Here is a 21,442-nt window from a genome sequence, read left to right on the forward strand (position 1 = left end):
CATAATGGCTGCACCAAACTGCATTCCCACCGACAGTGTAGGAGGGTTCCCTTTTCTCCACACCCTCTCCAGCATTTATCGTTTATGGACTTTTGAATGATGGCCATTCTGACTGGTGTGAGGTGATACCTCACTGTAGTTTTGATTTTCATTTCTCTGCTAATCAGCAATATTGAGCATTTTTCCATATACCTATTGGCCATTTGTGTGTCTTCACTGGAGAATTGCTTGTTTAGGTCTCCTGCCCATTTTTGGATTGGTTTGTTTGTTTTTTCTTGTTAAGTTGTATGAGCTGTTTATATATTCTGCAAATTAAGCCCTTGTCAGTCTCATCTTTTGCAAATATTTTCTCCCATTCCATAGGTTGTCGGTTTGTTTTGCTTATGGTTTCCTTTGCTATGCAAAAGCTTGTAAGTTTAATTAGGTCCCATGTGTTTATTCTTGCTTTTATTTCTATTGCTTGGAACTAGGTTGTTCTAATGATTACAAACAATTGAAGTGACTGGCATGTAGTAGGTGCTCAATAAATGATAAGGTAGATAATACTTTCTAATATTAGCTAAATGTTTTCTGCCCCATTTCCTTATACACTTTGTCACCTGTTACCTCAGTGTAAGGTGTTAAAGGATTTCTGGGCTATTCATGTCTGTTAGCTCCATCACTTAACCAATACAACTTCTCTTTCTCTCTCCCCCCACCCCCACCGCTCCCTCTCTCCCGGCACTGGACCTAGCAGGGCTGGGGCTGAGGACAGAACAGCATGAATGGCCTTGTACCAATACTCCTTGCTCTGCTCCAAGTGCTCGCAGCCAGCTGGGGCTCTTTGACTCTCTCTCTCTCTGCAGGTAGCTGCTTTCATCATCTACCATTCTTCCTGGAAGGTTATGGTGTCCCTCTTCTTCCCCCAAGACCTTAGAGTTACTCCCCAGGTTCTGAGTGCCCAGTCATCCTCCTTTCCTACAAGGCTGCTTAGCCTCTCCCCGGAAAGCACCCCTCCCTGGCCTGCCCTCTGGCCCTCCAGACACACACATTTCTCTGGGTGTGTGGCTGATGCACTGCCATTTACTTTAATCATTCCCTTATCATTGCATATTTAAATCAACTCCCATTTTATTTTGCTCAATTAGAAAATTCTACAATGAATAAAATAATGCATTTAATGGGTTACAACTTTTTCGTCTGGTTGATTTTTAATTAGAAACAAATTGCCATAAGTGGGCCAAATTTGATCAAATTAGGCACTTTTCCTGAAGTTAGGAAATGAAAAAAAAATACCTTTATAAAAGTAGTTTACATATATATGTACATATGTATTAATATGTATATACATGCTTTTAAAAATCAGTAAGAGCTTTTTTTTTTCTTTTTTAATATTTGTTTATTTAAAGGAGATACTGGGAATTGAACCCAGGACCTCATGCATCCTAAGCATTCACTCAACCACTGAGCTATTTCCCTCCCTACAATAAGAGCTTTATAATTCAGAAGGGGACACTTCTGCTCTTCACAGTGAATTGAATGTGGTCATCTTTGCTTCATCACTAACCAGATTACAGTCTCTGTGCACCACATGACAAATCCCTAAGCAACTGTTATTTCACATCACAAGTTCCATGCCCTGTTAGTGTACACACGAGTCTGTATATAGGCTAGTCCTCTATTTTACTACTAATTTACATCCCTTTCATTCAGTTTTGTGCCTATACCTGTTGTGTTTCCATGTTGTTTTTCTCTTATGTTTGGAATTTGATAGTCAATGCACAAAAAATGGACAATTGAGGCAATTATCTGGATGAAGGTAATTTTTTCCCCTAGGTATATGGCACTTTAAATAGAAGTGAGTCTTTATAAAATTACCCATATAAACCTGTGTTCGTATCCACAATGGATAAGCATTCTTTCTGTGTAGTGTTCCCCAGCCCTGGAGATGAGCGTATAATTCTGCCGTTATTTTCCAGTTCTACTTTAGAATTGACATAGTCAGCAACTTCCTGGTCCCTGTGGACTTGGTGCGGGTTCCAGAGCAAGAGGGAAAGTGAGAGAGGAGAAAAGGAGGAGACCCACTAATCTAGGTTTAAATGGGGCAACAAATAAGCCATTTTAGTAGTGCCCCCTTCCCCCCTAAACAGTTATTTGACGCTTGATCACATCATCAGAGTCAATGTGATTCCCAGAGGATGGGGGCTAAAATATCCAGAAACAGATTTTATTATCTTCATGAAAAATCAGATTCAACATATGGAAGCTGGCCTATTCTGACTCAACCAGAAAGCAGTCATTTCCTAACTGCTTATAACAGAGGAAAAGTACCAAAGGAAGTTATATACAATGAAACCATTAAATGCAGATTTGCCACAAGGCAAGATGGTAATGCTTGAACATTATGAAGTGTAAGAACTGCACAAACACATTATATTTTAAACACTTCATCTATTTAACAAAACTATGAACACTCTTCAGCTAAATAAGATGAACTGAGATTCAAGAGGCAGCACCGTACTGGCAAATCTCGTCCTAAAGGCATCCATTAATATAAATCAACAGTAGCAATTTGGTTTGATCATTTATTTGCAAGAATCATTAAGGTTTATTAGCATAATTATTCCCTGTGGGATTTCATGTCGAGGAAATGAAAAATGGCATTATCAATATTTAAAAGATAAGTGTGTAATGTTCAGAGTACTTAAACAGTCATCTGCAGGTGGTGTCCAGCTGCAGCAAATTAGATTAGATTTGGGCATTTTTCTGAACAAAAGAAAAATGGTTTTGTTCTAATTGCTTCATTTTATAAAGCAATATGATTTCGTAAATAATTTCTACTGTATAGTTAGGACTTACAGTGTATGCCTATTAACATGCCCTGTTTCAGATCAGCAACTCTGATATGTTCAACCCTGTTGTGTTGTAACTATTGGGGAACATTAATCAGTATAATCCATCATTTATTATTAGGGAAAGCTCTTTCCTGTCAATGATCTAGACCTGTAGTCTAGACCTGTAAATGAAAAGCTATATTCTAAAGGGAAATGAACCAGAAGATTTCTCCTTAATTCTAGGAGGGCATAAATCCTTCCTTAACAATGAAATATCATTGATGGTAGTAATAATTTATGATGAGAAATCTTTAAATGTGATAATTGTTTTTTAAAAAGCCATACAATAGCATATTATTTGGTGATAAAAATAAATGAGCTATCAAGCCATGAAAAGACACGGAGGACACTTAAATGCCTATCACTAAGTGAAAGAAGTCTGTATGAAAAGGCTACATACTGTATGACTCCAACTATATAACATTCTGGAGAAGGCAAACCATAGAGACAGTAGTCAGATTAGTGGCTTCCAGGGGTTTGGGTTGAAGGAGGGAGGAATAAATAGGTGAATCACAGGGGATTTTAGAGCAGGGAAAAACTATTCTTTATGATACTGTAATGGTGGATACATGTCATTATACACTTGTCAAAACCCATGTAGACCTATGCAAAACAAAGAGTGACCTCTGATGTAAACTATGGACCTTAATGAATAATGTATCAGTATTGGTTCGTCAATTGTAACAAGTGTATGGTACTAATGACAATGGAAACTATGTGGGTGTGGAGGGAAGAGGAGACATATGGGAACTGTATTCTATTAATTTTTCTATAAACCTAGAACTGTTCTAAAAAGCAAAGTCTATTTATTAAAAAAATAGGGTAATTTTCTTCAGGTAAAAGCAGCTAATTGTTGCAATTGATTAAATATGACTTTGCTTTAGATGAACATTCAGGTCAAAAATCTTTTTCTCTGACAGACTCCCTTTTAAATTGCATACCTTATTGTAGAATCTTTCTATAACACCCATATGTGGACTGGACACAAGGAACTATAACTAAAATTCCTTTTAGAGCCAGAGGTTCTCAGAGAAGTGAAAAGTACTGAAAAGCGTTCTTGTTTGCTAGGATGCTTTGCAATGCTGCATGACATTTCACTATTAGGAATTAACAAATTCCCCACTATTGAATGTGTTATATCCTGAACTGGTCCTCATTTCTTCCTCTCACTGCAAGGAGCCTAACCCTTTGGGAAGGTGGTTGTATCAAGAAATCTGCAGCAGGCTTCATCTCAGTTCAATTTATACATAACACCGAGAGGGGAACCTTCTCTCTGTTCCTCTCAGACAGTATTGCTCATGAGTAGAGCAGCAGAGGTAATGTTCGTATGCAGTTATGTGATGAGTGACCCAAGGACAGAGACAAGAGCAAAAGGTTTGCAGCTCCCAGACTCTTTCACAGCTCAAGTGAAGCTTTTTATTCATGCTTTGTATTCTTTTTCTCACGGTCTCAGTCTTTGCCACTACAGTGGTTCTTGGGTATCTTCAGGGAGTTGGTTCCAGGATCTGCCCTGGATACCAAAATCCACAGATGCCCAAGTCCCTTCCAGGCCCTCAGTATCCATGGGTCTGCGTCCACAGATTCAACCAACCAGTGATCCTGTGGTGCTGTGTATATTTATTTAAAAAAATCCCTGTGTATGTGGACCTTTGCAGTTCAAACCCTTATTGTTCAAGGGTCAACTGTATATACCTTATCACAGAATTTCCTTCAAGGTGAATTTGCATGTTTTAACTTGGCATTTAATCACTGTTTATTCATTAGTACACTCTGTTCTTATTATAATGCCATTATCTTAAGGTGGAGCTCCCATTGCCAGGGCAACTGGGAGTGCAGTGTGAGTATTCTATGACTGAGAGCTTGAATTCTACTTGGTCAGAATCCTATTGTGATTAAAAGCATGACAACCATTCCACAAATCCTTCTTTTAGTCTCTCATAATTTCTGATCACCTTCATGGTTTCCCCTTAGTTTATTTGTATAAAGCAGTGCTTCCCCTTCTATTACATAATAGATTCCTCATCTGAATCACCCTTCTGATCATTCTAATACTCAAATCACTGCATTCTAAATATATTGTTAATCCTTCAATATATATTTATTAAGCTATTTTATGTTCAGGGCTCTGTGCTAGCCACATTTTGGTAAGTTTAGACAATTAGTAATGCCTTTAAATTACTGCTGTGTTTGGAGTTCTGAAATATTTATTGCATGTTTTAAGAAGCAAATAGTATTGATATATTTAACTGTGTGATGAAACAGATAATCCATGTATTGATGAGTAAAATACTTTGTATAGTTGATTAATGAGTAGTGTTAAAGTTACAAATATTTCCTTGCAAAAACTAGCATACTATTGTGATTTAGAAGTCCATTGTATATGCTACAGCTTAACTTTTATCAAGCATCTAAACATTTAATGATCAGATTTGTACCCTGTTAATGTTTCAAAGATTTATATTCATTGGTCTATGAGCATTTCAGATAAATAATGTTGACCTGAATCTATCTAGGCAACCAAAGAATTTGTCATTTGGATGCCAAGCAATCAATTAGATTAAATTAGGTAGATAAGGAAATGAAGAAATCATAAAGTATCTAGGCTTTAGATAAGTCTTTTTGGAGAATTCCCCCCAGTAAATTCTTATAGAAGGGTATAGACATACCGGTCATGTATTAGTAAAGTGTTGCATTGGTAAATATGTGAGTGATCACGGTCAGAATTGGCTGATCAAGTCCCACCTGGAGAGAGACTCTAGCGGTGCATGTCAGGATTCTGTGTTCTCTCAGTCATTCAACATTTTTATCTATGAAATATTTGAACATATAAAAGGCATGCTTATCCAATTTGTAAATACCATGACTCTGGGCATTATCAAATTACTAGACAAACATGTTACATGGATGTTTAGGAAAACAAAACCAAGAATCGAAACTTGTGATCGAGACTCTGAGATCGCAGGGATTCAGGGAAGGGAACTGGCTAGTCACTTCTAGAAGATAAAGAAGGGAGAGGGGAAAATGTGAGAAAGGAAATTGGAGATTTTCCACTCTACCTACTAATATTTTCTAAAATCAAACATTTATTTAAAAAGGCAGTTAATGCAGCAAAAGGTTTTATTGTTCTTTATCATTTTCACCAGTGAGATTAAACAGAGATAGTGGTTGTAACAGTTACAAACTGCATTTGGCTAACTGTAATAGGATCCTGGGTGAAGGAGAGGACACAGGGGCTTAGACAAGTTAGTTTAATTTTCTTCCAGCTGGCACGAGGTAATGAGTTAGGCAGCCCAGGGCTCATGTGGCAGCTCTGTGGTCACAGAGAACCAACGCTCCTTCCATTTTTCTGCTCTGCTATCCAGGGCATGTGTTATCTCATCAGCAAGACAGCTGGTGGAGTTGCAGTCATCCCATGCTCTTATTAAGGGCAGAGACCCACACTTACAACGGCCCTATGATAGGGCAGAGCTCAGAGAAGTCCATTTTGGCCAAAGTTTGAAGAAGAAAGCTGAAGAGGGTAGACATACAAGCCTTTATAGGTCAGGTTGAGGATTTTAGACTTTATTTAAAGGCCTGAAGAAAAGAGTGAATACTTACCATTAAGAAAAGCTTTTCCAATACATGAGACCCCTAAACCAGAGCCCTAGTGTGTCAGGACCTGTCTAAAATGCTGAGCCTGGTCCAGGATGACGGAGAACACCTCGTCCTCCCACCACCTGGATAGCAAGCAGGAACAATGAAGAACAGTAGTCTACTGCTTGGGGAGGAGGCAGAGTTTGGAGAGAGCCACTGGGACGCACAGGGACACAGGGAAGGCCAAAAGCTAAGGGTGAGTCAGCAACATTGAGAAAAGCTGTCTGGAAAACCAACCCCCACATAAGCACAAGATAACACTAGACACATGTGAAGGTGGTGGTACATGTAAGCACAGTTAGTAACACAAAGTTCAAATCATGTTCAGCTTCTGGCTATATGGACCCAACCTCCTACACTAATTGTAGGAGAAGAATAGGTGTGCTTATTTCCAGACATAAATGTGATTTACCTCAGTCTCTGCTGTCTTAAAACATGATGTCTGGCATTCAGTCAAAAAGTATGTGACCCCCTCCCACACACAAAAAATAGAAAAAAAATTGTAAAAAGTGTATAAATATGAAGCAATTAACAGACTAGAACTCATGGCCCAGATGGTGAAACTATCAGAAAAATGTAAGTACTATAATGAATATATTGAAGTCTCTAATGGAAAAGGTAGACAGTATATGTGAAAAGATGGTTTTTTTTTTTAGCTGAGAAGATAGAAGCTACAAGAAAGAGTTAATGGAAGCATTAGATAAAACCATATAGTGATGACTATGAAGAAAGCCTTTGACAGGCTCATCAGAAGGCTTGACACAGCTGAAGAAAGAATGAGTAAATTTGAAGATGTAGCAATAAAAATTACTCCTACTGAAAAACAAACAGAAAAATCAGAGGAGGGGAAAAACAGAGCATTTGAGAGCTTTGAGACAATATCAAACAATCTAACATATGTGGAAACCTGTATATTGCAGACCTATCTATGTAAAAGTAAAATGTATGGTTAACAATAGCACAAAAGATGGAGTGGAGGAATTAAAATTAAACTGTTGTAAGGTTTACACACAACAAATGAGGCAGAAATACAGCATTTGTATATTTAAATGTATGTTGTGACTCTTAGGGCAATCACTATAAAAATAAATAAGTATAAATAATAAGCTCATAGTGAAAATAAAAGGGAACCAAAAAAATAATCTAAAAGAAGAAAGAAAAAGAAGAGAAAGTAAATAAATAACAGATGCAACAAATATTTAAAAATTTGCAAAATGGTAGATTTCAATCCATACATATCAATAACAATATGTAAATGTAAATGGCATAAACAGACCAATTCAAGGATGGAGATTGTCAAGTTAAATAAAAAAGCACCATCCAACTGTATGCTATCTATGGGAAAACCATTTTAAATATAAAAACAGATTAAAAATAAAAGCATGAAGAAAGGTATATGATGTAAACACTAGATACATGAAAGCTGGAGTGCCTGCATTAATATCAAAAAGACTTCAGACCAAAGAATATCACCAGGGAAAAAGAGGGTCATTTCAAAATGTTTTCAGGACATAGTAATAATCTTAAATAGAACAACAGAACTTTAAAACACATGCAGCAAAAAGGAACAGAAAAGAGAAATAAGCAAATCCACAGTTGTTCTTGATGACCTCAACACTCCTCTCAGTAACTTATTTAATAAAGCAAATCGATAGAAATGGTGTAAGGATATAGAATACCTGAACAGCATTCTCAACCAACTTGATGTTATTGATATTTATAGAACACCTCACCCAAAACACCAGAATACATATTCTTTTCAAGGACACATGACACATTCACAAGCACAGACCATATTCTGCACAATAAAACAAATCTCAACCAATTTAAAAGATTTGAAGTCATACATAGTATGGTCTCTGACCATAGTGGAATTAAACTAGAAATCAATAACAACAACAACAAAAAAGATACCTGGACAATCTGAATGTTTGGAAATCTAACAAAACATTTCTAAATAATTCACAGGCAAAGATGAAGTCTGAATATTTTGAACTGAACAAATCAGAATGCACAACATATCAAAATCCGTGGAAGGCAGCTAAAGCAGGGCTTAGAGGGAAATGAAAGTTATACATTTATATTTGAAAAGAAGAATGGTCTTGGATGGGTAAAGCTCAGTGGTAGAATGCATGCTTAGCAAGCACGAGGTCCTGGGTTCAATCCCCAGTACCTCCATTAATTAAAAAAAAAAGAAAAGAAGAATAGTCTTAAATAAAGATTTAAGATTCCACCTTATGGCACTATAAAAAGAAGAGCAAATTAAACTCAAAGCAAACAGAGAAGAAAATAATGATGGTAAGGGCAGAAAACAATGGACTTGGAAATTTAAAAAAATAGAAAAAATGAATAAAACAAAAAGTTTACTCTTTGAAAATATAAATAAAATTGATAAAACTCTAACTCATGAAGAACAACATTTCTTCAAAGTTATTTCTGGTTGAGCTTTCTCCTATGTGCATAACAGTCATAAAATTTCAATCATTTCTTTAACAAATATTTATTTATCACTTACTGTATGCCAAACACTGTTTTAAATGCTTGGGATACATCAGTGTTCAAAACAACAAAAAAACATCTGCTAACAGCCCAGCCAACAAGGTTTAACTAGAGGCTGCCTTAAGCTATACATGAGCCGTGATTTTTGTAGAGTTCTTGTGGAAGTTGTTAGACTAACAGGGGATTAAATGCAAATAATAGTTGCAACCTGGTTTCAAAATATTTTGTACTGCACACATCCTGTAGTCAATTTTACTTTTGTAGTTACAAGCTTTATAAGACTCCCAAAAGCCAGAAACATTGAAAGTATTTCCCCTACACACACACACACACACACACACTTGCACAAGTCCTCTTCTAATATTGGAGAACAACGTGAGTCTAAGGTGAGGTCTAAAAACTCATTAGGGTTATCTATTTGCTATTAATCTCTTTGCATTTCAGTTTGGAAGGTTTCTATTGACATATCTTTAAGCTCACCGATTCTCCCTTCAGTGGTGTCCAGCCTACTGATAACGCCTATCAAAGGCATTCTTCGTTTGTTACAGTGTTTTTGATTTCTAGACTTTCCTCTGGATTCTTAGAGTTTCCATTTCTCTGCTTACATTACACATCTGTTCTTGTATGTTGTCCATATTTTCCATCAGATCCCTCAGCATATTAACCATAGTTATTTTAAATGCCTGTGTAATCCCAAATCTGTGTGATAGCTGAATCTAGTTGTGATGCTTTCTTTGCCTTTCAGACTGTGTTTTCCCTTGCCTCTCAACAATTTGCCTTTAGCCTTTTAATTTGTTTTTGAAAGCTGGGCATGTTATATTGGGTAACGAACTGAGGTTAATAGTGCTTCAGTGAGAGAGGTTTTGTAATTATATGCCTAGGAGTTGAGCTGTATTTAATGTTTGTTGTAGCTTACATTCCAGAGACTTCAAATTCTTCTAATGTTTTTGTTTTTGTCTCCTGTTGTCTTTGGATTCCCTAAGAATTCCTTGTTAGAGTGTGTGTTGTGAAGCACTTCCAGCTGTAACTAACTGTTATTATACTAGAGTACTGTTGGTGTGTTGGGAAAGTGTGGGAAAGGGGAAGTGTTCTATGATTTTATGATTCAAACTGTTGGTCGAGCTGTTTCCTTGGACTGTAACCTACACAAGTATTTCTCAGATCCCCTCTCTCCACTCAGATGAGTCAGGACGGCTGGAGGAGGCTTTGGGCAGAGAACCGTCCTTGCCCCAGGTGTGATAAGGCTAAGGTCCTGGTAAAATCTTTTCCTCAGGAAAGCAGGCCTTTATTATGGAGAAGGCTCTGGGCGTATTTCACAATGATTCTTCTTAACACCCTGCCAGGGCCACAGATCTTTCTTGTTTTTTCACTGTGAGAACATGCTGAGATTCCTGGAGGCAAAAACCCACGGAAGTGTAGGGGCCTCCCTAGCCCTGCAGTCTCCACTAGTTACATTGATGCGAGTCCACACCCAGTCTCCAGCAATCAATCAAAACTACCGTTTCATTATTCCTAATTGATGGCTTCAGGGGCTTCTGCTCCAGGTAAGCAGGTCTTGACTGTGACTCTGGATTTACCTCTCTCCAGATTTCAGGGTGGTGGGTTGCCCTGTGACCTCAGTTCTATGATGAATGCAAGAAAAGTCATTAGTTTCTAGTTTTTCCAGCTTTTTCTGGTAGGTAAGGATGGAAGTGATAACCTCCAAGCATTTTGTATTTTGGAGTTGATATCAGAAGTCCTACTTGTTATTTATCTTTAAGCAGACATATTGCTATGCAAGATGGACTTTAAATTAGATAGCACAAACCAAGTTCTCATGCGCATTGCCTTAAAATAATTTTTTTAAGTTTTGACAGGTTTTTTCTAAATGTCATTTCTAAAATCAACATATTTGACTAATTTCTCTGAGCCATTCCTGTTCTTAAATTCTTCCACTTAAAACGGACATCAGTGTCTAACCTGCCAATAAAATAAACCTGACCAAATTTGGCCATCATCTGTTCTCTTATTAGTACCTGGACCATGTATTTTACATAGCAAAATAAGACCCATGTGACCCATGTATTTTATTTCTCCAATCTGCCAATAGCTTCGGTGGAGGGGGCGAGAAGTCTCCAGAAAGCACGCGCTACCCACAGTGAGTTACTCAGCCAAAGAGACCGTGAACGTGTCTCCCACTGCTGCGGACGAAGGCGGTCAGCAACCCTGGCAGAACAGGCACTGAGGCTGCAGTACGTCCTGCGTGTGGACAGTGACTTTGGCCCTATGTCTTAGGCAGGAGTTGGCGTATTTCTCTGTAAACAGTTTCCACATCTCAACTTGGATCCCAACTCCACCAGCCCACAGTTAGCCGCTTGAGGGAGATCTTGGGCTCCTAACAAACTGCTAAGGGCTTGCACCTGGGCAGAAGATCCGGACTTCCCGCCTGTCCGCTGTAGCCCTATGGAAGTAGCCTCCCTGCCAGCCTCCCAGGAAGCTCAACGCCGGTTGGCTAGAGCTTCGTCCAATGGGAGGCGGCGGCCTTCGCGGGCCGGTCGCGTTAGGACGCCGCGACGCCGCGGAGGCGGTTGCCGGGAAATCGCATAAACACGGGAGAGCGCTGCGGGTCTCGCCTTGCGGAGGCAGCTGGTGGTCGCGGGAGCGAGAGGAGCCTTTCCGTCTGCCGAGATGGTGAGCCTGATGGAGGTCTCGAAAATACTTGTTTGTTGATTTCGTTGTAGTTTAGAACCAGCCTGCTTCTAAAGAAGGATTTGAAGTGCATAATTTGAGAATTAAGTGGGAAACTCGTATTTGCTTTCAGAAGCCTCAGGAGCTATTATTTTAAGGGACGCTCGTGGCGTCTTCCAGCCTTTTTTTTTCCTTTCTTTCTTTTTTTTGCATTTCCCCCACTGTGTTAGATGTGCTCGGTGAAAATTTTGTTTCCCATGTTGCTGGAAACTTGGGAAATGTTTAAGAGCCGCGGAACAAAAGAGTGGAAGTGAAAGTCCAGGAGAGCGCGGATGAATAAATAGCAGCTGGCTGACTTGTTATTAAGTCCGTATTAGAAAAACGTGAGATGCGTCGAAACAGCACAGTGTGGCCAAGCGGGAAGCGGGACAGGGGGTAAAGAGGCATTCCCTGCGTAGCGGTAAAGAGCTGGGTCTATACAGCTCAGCTGCACGTCTTTGAATCCTAATGCGGCTGTTTGTCAGCTGAGGGTCGTTGCTTTAACTTTTCATGCCTGTTAAGTTGGAGAACACTAATACTACCTGCTTCATTGGTATATCTTTATTGATATATCATGTATTTATCTACCACATTCAGTTTTTAAAATTATGGTATATTTCTATGAATTTAGGAAGGAAACCAAAAGCCTTTCGTTTCTTACTGTTAGCTATCTTTGTTTCATTTGTTTCTGGTGCTCCGTCAACATATTTAAAAAAATTAGATCCTGGAATACCAAAGCAAACTAATCTTTCTTTGTTCTTTCTCCCTTTCTCTTTCCCTTTCTCCCTTTCGCTTTCTCTCCCCCCTCTCTTTCTTTCTCTTTTCTTCCTTTCTCCTTTCCTTTCTTTTCCTTCCCTTTCTTTCCTTTCCTCTTTCTTTCTCTTTTTCTTCCTTCTTCCCACTCTCTTCCCTTCTCTTCTTTCCCATCTTTCATAGGCTTCCAACAGAAGAACTTTGAGCTTCAGTGAAAGGCACCAGAAATTAGTAGATGTAAACGACTGCAGAAAGTTGCATATCGAGGCACTACAAAAGCTACAGAATCAAATCCGGGACCAAAGGGTGCAGAATGAGAATGCTGACCGTGCTGAACGCAAAAGGCTCCTCAGATTATTACAAAATGAACAGTTTGAGTTGGATATGGAAGAGGCCATTCAAAAGGTAAATTTTATCATTCATTTTTATGTCGTCATTTTCTTCGTTTTCTCCCTGGAAATAGTGAAAGCCAGCTGTTAATACTGGAATTGAGTAGATAGACAACAGCATCAGGCAAATGATGCCTCAGTGTGAGTCAGCCCAGTGTAGTGGTAGAGGGCTGGCGTATTGGAGCTAGACTGTGTGTCTTTGAATTCTAGCACTGCTGTATGTTACCTGTGGAACTTTGGGTAAGTTGCTCTTACTTTCTCTGCCTCGTCTATAAAACAGGAATAATAATAGTACCTACTTCATAGGATTGTTTCAGTAATTAATGAATTAATACAAGCAAAGCCCTTAGAATATTACCTGGAACAGAGTATGCACTCAGGTTTTTTCATAAATATGAAATCCATAATTACTGACTTCCACAGTTTTGTTCACATTAGTAATCCTGTTGCTTTTCATAAAATTCTAAAGACAAAAATTTAAGAATAGCTTTTTTAGATCAGCAAATGTTAACCACTATATATAAAAATAGATTAAAAATTTTCTGTATAGCACAGGGGATTATATTCATTATCTTGTAATAGCCTTTAATAAAAAGAATATGAAAATGAATATATGTGTATATATATATGCATGACTGGGGCGTTGTGCTGTACACCAAAAATTGACACATTGTAACTGACTATACTAAAAAAAAAGTAAAAAAAAAAAAAAGCTTTTTTGAATTTACTGAGATTAAACATGGACACTATTAAGTGATAGAAAATCAACACTTAGGAATTTACTTGTATTCTTGATTTTTGAAATACTGTCTTGAAGAATTCAGGTACAATATGTGTGTATATAACTCCTGAAGTTTGGAGATAACTTTTCAGTGGAAATTTCTGAATATTTTAAAGGACGAAGGAGGTAGAAAAAGAGAAACCAGTAAATAAAGAAATGAGTTTTCATAAATGTGAAAAAGGTGTTCTGATATTTCAGTATTTTTTGAGTGCCTGCTGTATGTTCAACATTTTGTAAGATATTGTGGGAAATGGCAGAAACAAGTTTTAAAAGTAGTATTCACCCTTCTGAGTTCCAGATTCCAGAAGCTTAGACATGACTTTTTAACCCTAAGCAAGAAGATACTAGGGATTAGGTTTTTTTCCCCCATTTTCTTTATTCTTATTTTTCTTTAATTTTAAAGAAAATCCCAGATACCATATCAACTCTCTTGCATACTTCAGTATACATCTTACAAAATATGGATTTTTTTTTACATGGGAGGAGCATAATGCCACTATCTTACCTAACAGAATTATCAATAAATTCTAGGTCTCATTTAATTCCATTCCATAATCTAATTTCTGTGACTGTCAAAAAACTGCTTTTACAGTTGGTTTGTTTGAATCAGGATCCAAACAAGATTCATACAGCATATTTGGTTATGTCAGTTTCCTTATAATCTAAAGCAGCCCTTCCCTTGTGCTGTTTTTTTAACTTGATGTTTTTAACTTGTTAAAGAAGCTAGGCCAGTTGTTTAATAGGACATTCCACTTTCTGAATTTGTCTGTTTGCCTCTTCAGTGGTTCCTTTACTGTGTTCCCCTGTCTCTTATATTTCCTCTGAATAGAAATTAGCCCTGAAGGCATGATTAGATTTAGGTACAACTTTTTGGACAGTCACTCCATGGTGATGCTGTCCTTGGTATTGTATGCCACCAGCAGGCACATGCTGTCTGCTTGTTCCATGTTCCGGATGCTAATGTTGAAAATGGATTTAGTGAGACAGCCTGGTTCCTTCATTGTAAAGATCCCCATCAAACTTTAATCTGTGCTTTCACCAATGAATCTTTTTCTTCATTAGGGGGTGGCAAAACACTGATTTTCTAATTTTGTTGTTCTTTCACAGTTAATGAGCTGAAATTCCTCTGTAAAGAACTTTCCCTTATCACGTAGGGTAATTTGGTACCCTGAGATAGTTTTTACTGGAAAGGGAGATAAATAATGAATTTTCAGAGGAAAAACTGGTGCCCTAGTTACTAACATTGGTGTATGCCTATGTTGGTTTTTTTTACATTTTGTTTTCTTTAGCTTTGGACTTAAAAATATATATGTATCTTTATGGCCTCATAGGCCTTTATATACTTGAATTCATTGCATTTATTATTTTTTTTTCACACTCAAATTGTCCTACCCTTGGCCGATGACCCTTTTATTGTTTCTGTGTCCTTTTGACAAGACTCCATTAGTCTGTGATTGCTTCCTTGCTTTTTGTCAGAACAAAATGTTACAGGCTAGTGGTGGTTGATTTTATGTGTCAACTTGACTGGGCTATGAGGTGCCCAGATATTTGGCAAACATTTTGGGTCATTTTAGATGAGATTAACATGTAAAATAGTAGACTGAGTAAAGCAGATTTTCCTCCCTAATGTGGGTGGGCCTTATCCAATCAGTTGAAAGCCTGAATAGAACAAAAAGGCTAAGAGGAAACTGCTCCTCCTCAATTGCTTTCCAACTGGGATATTAGCTTTATTCCTGTCTTCACACTTGAACCAAAACATCAACTCTTACTGAGTCTCCAGCATGCCAGCTTTCAGCAGTAACTACATCACTGGCTCTCAGTCCTTCAGACCTAGACTAAAACCATTGGCTATCCTCAGTTTCCAGCTTTCCAGCTCCCCCTGCAGCTCTTGGGACTTGATCCTATTCCTTTTTATAGTTTCTCTTTTCTCTGGAAAACCTTGATACTTGGCTCATCTTACAAATTTCTTGCTTCACACAAGGAATTGCCATTGTACCAAGGAGCTTTGTTATCATTTAGTGGATATAATGTTTAGAGACAATTTGGATGTTAGATATGCTTATTATTCTTGATTTATCATTGGACCCAGTAGACAGAACTTGGAATTATGCATATTTTTAACTCTTTCAGATAAATTTAGATTTATAGAGAGTTGCAAAAATAGTGTAAAAATTTCTGTGTACCCTTGACCTGACTTCCCTTTATGTTAACATCTAACATAATGATAGAACAATTACCAGAATGAAGAAATCAGCCTTGCAACAATACTGTTAACCAAACTATGGGATTTACTCAGGTTTCATCAGTTTTCCCACTAACGTCTTTTTTCTGTTCCAGGATCACAAACTGCATTTAGTTGTCAGGTCTCCTTAGTCTCTTCCATTCTTTGAAAGTTCCTCCCTTTTTCCTGTTTTTCATGACCTTGACAGCTTTAAAGACTATATATAGTTCATTTGTTATATTCAATTTCTGTTGCTGTGTAACAAATTACCACAAACTTAGTGGCTTAAAACAACGCCCATTTATTACCTCACAACTTTTGTAGCTCAGAAGTCCAGGCATGGATTGTCTACGGTCTCTCAAGGCTGAAATCAAGCTGTTGTCTAGCATGCATTCTCACCTGGATCTTGGGGTCTCATCTGAGCTTATTTAAGTTGTCAGCAGAATTCATGTTCTTGTGGTTTTAAGACTGAGGTTTTCGTCTCCCAGAGGTTGCTGACATTCCCTGCCACATGACTCTCTACACATGCAGTCTGCTTCTCTAAGGTCCACAAGGCAATGACTTTAGTTACTCCTTGTCATTATTAGGGCTCACCTGATTAAATCAGGCCTTCCCAGGAAACTCTCCCTTCTGATTAACTTAAAACCAACGGACTGGGGGACCTGAATGCCCTTTTCATTTTATACTGGGGGTACATGATGTTGATATGTATTATTCTTGACTTTAACCTTGATCACTTGGTTAATGCCGTATCTATCAGGATTCTCCTCTGTAAAGTTTTCTACTTTAGAATTATTTTACATTTTGTAAATGCTAAATATTTTGAAGGGGCTGCTTTGAGACTATGGAAATATTCTGTTTTTCTTTAAACATTTTGCCCACTAATGTTAGCATTCACTGGTGAATCTTGCCTTCAGCAATTGTTACTTTGGGATTTTAATGGTAATTTTCTTTTTGTCTCATTCCTTCTTCATCTATTAGTTGGAATTTTCCTATAAGATACAGTTGGCTTTTTTCCCCTATATATTTATTCAGTTATTTATATCAGTATGGATTCATCAATTTAAAAAAATTTTTCTTATAATCCAGTACTATTATTGTTTTGTTGTTGTTGACCCAGTTGTTCCAATTTTATCTTTTGGAAACTCTTCAAGTTGTCTCCTGTGTCTTTCTAACATGCTCCACCTTTTTTTTGTTTTTGTTTGTTTGTTTTTTTGCATTTACTTGTTTTCTGGCACCACAAGATTTTTGAGGCTCAGATTATTCTTTCCTGGCCTTGGAATCAACCAATTCTCCAACAAGACTTGATTCCTTTTATTGGACAGTGGTATTTAAAAACCAAGATGATAGGTATGTACATTATTACTGAAGTTTTACTGCTTTACTCCCTCTAGGTGGAAAGAACTAGAAAATAAGTGTAAACTAACCAATGCACACACATGTCTATTTACTTTTGTGTCAGTGTCTATCTATTTATTTATAGAAAACCATGAGTCTGCATTAGTACTGCTGACTCCAGTCTGGCACCGCAGGTTTCATTTTAGTCTTTTCCATTGTGATTGCATTCTCCCAACAAAAAGAAAGCTGGTTCTCATTGTCTACAATATATTTACCTATTCTTTGAACCCTAGTGTACAAATATTTCAGCTGCACCCCTGTGAGCTTACTATAATACAGATTTGAGTGTAGCTCTTTTCATCTTTAGCTTTACAATATCTAGTTAAACACTTACAAAGTTACTTATGTCCATTCCTACCTGTCTCTTTCATTGTGGTTATGTGATTTTTAATACAGTTAATTTATCACAGTCTGCATTCCATTGTTCCCCTCCCCCGCAGCTGGTTGATTTCTTTTTAAAGAAATGTTGAAATAATTACACATCCTTGGGAAGGTGCAAAGATAATATGGAGAGGTCCACTGTGCCCTTGAACAGTTTCCCCCATTGGTTACATATTACATAACTGTAGTGTAATATCAACCCTGTAAAATGACATTTCCACCTTATGCATATATACTTTTATGTTATTTTATCACATGTGCAGACTTGTGCAACCACCACCTCGTTCAAGATAACACAACTACTCCATTACCACCAGGTTCTCTTACCTGCTGCCCTGTTACGGTCATAAACTCCCTTCAACCCCCACTATGCCCGGCAACCACTAATTTGTTCTCCAGCTCTATAATTTTGTCATTTCAAGAATGTTATATAAACAATCCATACATAAGTGGAATTATATGTCTGTGACCTTTTGTATAGGCTTTTTTCACTCTGCAGAATGCTCTTCGTCCAAGTTGTTGGATATATCAGTGGTTAATTCATTTTTATTATTGAGTAGTAGTGCATGGTGTAGATGTACTTGATTTCTTTTTATATCTGCATATTATAAAATTCATTCTTTGTGATGTGTGGTTCTATGGGTTTTGGCAAATCCATAGATTTCTGTTCCCACCATTACAGTGTCATACAAAGCAATTTCATCACACCAGAAGTCCCCTCATGCTGTTCCTTTGTAGTCAACCACTCACCTCCACCCCCAATCCCTGGAAACCATTGATTCCTTTTTTTGTCCCAATAGGTTAACCTTTTCCATAGTATCATATAGGTGGAATTATATAAATGTCACCTTTTGGGTCTGACTTATTTTACTTAGCAAAACAAATTTAATATTTCATGTTGCATGAATCATTCCTTTTTATTGCTGAGTAGTATAGTAGTATTTCATAACATGGATGTATCACAATTTGTTTATCCATTCACAGGTTGAAAGAAATTTGAGTTGCTTACAGTTTTTGGCAAATGTGAATAAAACTGCCTACAAACTTTTTTCTGAACAAAAATTTTCATTTCTCTTGGATACATACCTCAGAGTCAGATGATTGGGTTGTATGACAGGTGTAGGTTTCATTTTCATAAGAAACTGCCAGATTGTTTTCCAAAGGTACTATACTGTTTTGCATTTCCTCAAGTAATGTGTAAGAATTTCAGTTGCTTTGTGTCCTCACCAGTCTTTGCTGTTGCTTTTTGTTAATTGAAATTTTTATGAGATAACTGTGGATTCATATGCAGTTGCAAGATAGAATACAGAGATATCTTATATACCTTGTACCCAATTTCTCTCAGTGGTACATTTTGCAGTAGTACAAGATCACAAACAAAATATCAGCAATGATACAATCCACCAGTCTTGTTCAGATTTCCCCAGTTTTACTTGTGTGTGTTTGGTTCTATACAGTTTATAACATGTGTAGCTTTCTATCTATACAACAGAGTATTATACAGCCATAGAAAGGAACGAATTACTGATATGTGCTGCAACATGGATGAACTTTGGAAACATTATGCTAAACGAAAGAAGCCAAGTACAAAAAGGCCACATATTTTATGATTTTATTTCAGTAAAATATCTGGAATAAGCAAATTGTACAGATAGGAAGTAGATTAGTGGTTAAGGGGAATGGTGAGTGATGCTAGCAGGTATGGGATTTTTTGGGGGGGTGAAAAAAAATGTTCTGTAACATTGGAAACTTACATCCATACAAAAACCTGCACATGGATGTGTATAGCAGCTTTATTCATAATTGTCAAAACTTGTAAGCAACCAAGATGTCCTTCAGTAGGTGAATGGATAAATAATCCACACAGTAGAATATTATTTAGTGTTAAAATAAATGAGCTATCAAGCCATGAAAAGGCATGGAAGAACCGTAAATGTGTATTACTAAGTGAAAGAAACCAATCTGTAAAGGCTCCATACTGTATGATTCCATCTATGTGACATTCTGGAAAAGGCAAAACTATGGGGAATTGTAAAAAGATCAGTGGTTGCCAGGGATTTGGGGAGGGTGGGATAAATGACCTGAGCAGAGAGTATTTTTAGGACAGTGAAATTACACTGTATGATGCTGTAGTGGTGGATAAATGTCATTGTATATTTGTTCAAACCCATAGAATATGTAACACCAAGAATGAACCGTAAGATAAACTATGGACTTTGGGTGATAATGATGTGTCAGTGTGTTTATTGATTGTAACATGTACCCTCTGGTGGGGAGGAATGTTGATAGTGAGGGAGGCTGTGCATGTGTGTGGGCAGAAGGTGTGTGGGAACTCTCTTCTCAGTTTTCCTAGAAACCCAATACTGCTCCAAAAAATAGTCTGTTAAATTTTTTTTTTCTGAAACTAGGTAATGAGGATGGTTGCACAACATTGGGAATATACTACAAAATCGCTGAGTTGTGAATTGTGAAAGGTGAATTTTATGCTATATGAATTATAATTCAGTTTTATAATAGAACATTTTCCAAGAACATTATACAAATGGAGTCAAACAGTATGTAATCTTTTGGAGTTGGATTATTTCACTCAGCATAATTCCTAGAGATTCATCCGGATTGTTGATTGTATCAGTACACATTCCTTTTTGTTGCTGAGCAGTGTTCCGTGGTAGGGATATACCACGGTTTATTTTGACCATTCACCTGTTGAAGGATGTCTAGGTATTTCCAATTGGCTATTTTGAATAAATCTGCTATAAACATTTGGGTACAGGTTTCTTAATAAACATAAGTTATCATTTCTCTTGGATAAATACTTTAATACAACTGTTGAGTTGTATGGTAGTTGCAGGTGAGCTTTGTAACAAACTACTGAACTGTTTTCCAGAGTGACTACCATTTTACATTCCCACCCAGCAGTGAGTAATGCAGTTTCTCACAGCATGTGGTTTTGCTACTATTTTTTATTGTAGCCATTTCTGTAGGTATGTAGTGATGTATCATTGTAGTTTTAACTTGAATTTCCTGGTGGCTAATGATGTTGAACATCTTTTCAAGTACTTATTCACTAATAAATACAGAATTTAATCAAGTCTCTAGATCTTTCTACCATTTTACAGGAAATACAGAAGAGAAACAAGATAAATGATATCCCTGGGAAACAACAAAGTCAGAATGTAGGACAAATGTCCTAATTTCTACAACAAATCAGTGCCATGTGGGTGGGCAGGTGGGGTGGTACTGTGTGCATGAGGAGACTGTTAAAAAATAGACTTAAGAGAAATAATAACTAGATAAAATCGTAGACCTTATTTGGATTTTAATTTGCACAAACCAAACAAAAAAGTTTTTTGAGACAATTTGGGAAACCTGAATATATGGACAAGGTATTAGACCTTACTAAGGAATTATTGTTAATTTATTTAAATTTGTTAATGATGTGGTTATATTAGAAGAAATTCTTGTCAGATAGATATCAGTATTGAGTTATTTACATGGTAATGACATATCTAGGATTTGTTTTAAAATATTCTAGCAAAAAAGAACAGAAAAAAGTATGAGTGGAGTAGAAGAGAAAAGATTGGCAACATACTGACAGCTGTTGGAGGTGAGTGATGGCTGCCAAAGGGTGTGGTTCAGTATTCTGACTATTGGTGATGTTTGAAATTTTCTATGATAAAATGTTCAGAAAGTATTTTTTGAAATAACAGTTTGTATTTTAAAACGAAACATAAATAGTTGGCTGCTCTGAAGACATTTGCAGTTTCCTGTTATAAAACAAATAAATTCAACCTTGTTAAATAAATCT

General features: G+C 37.1%; 1 protein-coding gene across 3 annotated transcripts in view; it reads left to right on the forward strand.

Moving 5' to 3' along the window:
• MNS1 (meiosis specific nuclear structural 1) overlaps positions 1 to 21,442 on the forward strand; it is a 216,791-nt gene that overhangs the window by 36,979 nt on the left and 158,370 nt on the right. Inside the window, exons 6-7 of one of the 3 annotated variants that reach the window (XM_032481122.1) lie at positions 11,095 to 11,675; positions 12,648 to 12,869. In XM_032481122.1, the coding sequence (XP_032337013.1) occupies positions 11,673 to 11,675; positions 12,648 to 12,869 (225 nt within the window). In that variant the 5' untranslated portion in view covers positions 11,095 to 11,672. Of the gene's footprint in view, positions 1 to 11,094; positions 11,676 to 12,647; positions 12,870 to 17,099; positions 17,206 to 20,841; positions 21,242 to 21,442 lie in introns of those variants that run through there. The other 2 variants (XM_032481124.1, XM_032481123.1) reach the window with 2 other exon arrangements.

Source organism: Camelus ferus, chromosome 6 (assembly GCF_009834535.1).
Source record: "Camelus ferus isolate YT-003-E chromosome 6, BCGSAC_Cfer_1.0, whole genome shotgun sequence".
Taxonomy (NCBI): Eukaryota; Metazoa; Chordata; class Mammalia; order Artiodactyla; family Camelidae; genus Camelus; species Camelus ferus.